Source organism: Laccaria bicolor, genomic scaffold (genome assembly GCF_000143565.1).
Source record: "Laccaria bicolor S238N-H82 LACBIscaffold_49 genomic scaffold, whole genome shotgun sequence".
Lineage (NCBI taxonomy): Eukaryota > Fungi > Basidiomycota > Agaricomycetes > Agaricales > Hydnangiaceae > Laccaria > Laccaria bicolor.
Window position 1 is genome coordinate 33,746 of NW_001889920.1, and position 962 is coordinate 34,707.

At 44.2% G+C, this 962-nt stretch overlaps 1 protein-coding gene across 1 annotated transcript in view; it reads left to right on the forward strand.

Moving 5' to 3' along the window:
• Positions 1-844, forward strand: part of LACBIDRAFT_333269 (uncharacterized protein) — a gene marked incomplete at both ends in the record, with an annotated part of 1,222 nt that extends 378 nt beyond the window's left edge. Inside the window, 2 exons of the mRNA XM_001887883.1 lie at positions 48-127; positions 179-844. Of these exons, the coding sequence (XP_001887918.1) occupies positions 48-127; positions 179-844 (746 nt within the window). The remainder of the gene's footprint in view (positions 1-47; positions 128-178) is intronic.
• Between the last annotated feature and the right edge of the window lie 118 nt (positions 845-962).

The window sequence follows — 962 nt, forward strand, 5'->3', positions numbered from 1 at the left end:
GGCATTGGTGGAGGGAAATCAATTTCTTGACAAGGATGAGCCTGCAGCTGGTGGATTTTCTGTTGTGAATACCAAGGACATCGTCGATTCATTGTGGAACGACCGATTGGCAAGACGAGCAATACAGGTGAGTGACACCATTGGTTTAATCAGATAATGTACTCACCTGCATTTTTAGCTCGGAAAATGGAAACATGCCCAGGACATCGAAACCTCAGAAGACATTCTCGCGGATCCATCTAAAATACCATACAGCGAGGAGATCAACAAAATCCTCTCACCATTCAAAAAGCTTCTGAAGAAATTACTCACATGCTACAGTCCAGATGACCTAAAGAGTGAAATCATCCCAGCAAGAGATTGGTTAGAAAACAGCAAAAAGCCTCTTCAAACAAGCTTGGTTCCGTATTGCGGAGCTCTTTCTATTGTCAAGAGAGCCCAGATCACAAATTGGTTTCTGTGTCACATCAGCAAAAATGCAGAGACCTGGCTTGGGCACTTACCACTAGCTCATGCATTCACCCTTTACACTGCAGAACATATCAAAAATGAACCCAAGTTGAAGGTACTCACACAGCCAGAAATCATCAACAAGGCTTGGAGGATCCAATTTACAAGTATCCCTTCAGTCTTGTTCGACATTGATGTTGAATGCGAGGCCTTGGAGAATCTGGAGACAGAGATGTTTGAGGTTTCAAGAGCTGCGGGGATCACGAGTTATTATCAATGGGGCTTGGATGCAGGACATCACCAAGATTGGGATCCGTATGAAAGGATGGAAGACTTGAATCACCAGGATTGTCCTGGAGATGATGATGATCTTCAGGTAAGTGAAACCCACTAAGTTTGAGGTGACTCACATGACATCAACTAGTTTGGACCTGATTACATTCACCGCGAAGAGAAAATACAACTGACAGAAAAGAACTCGCGTCCCCAACCATGCCCCAGGATGATCAAGA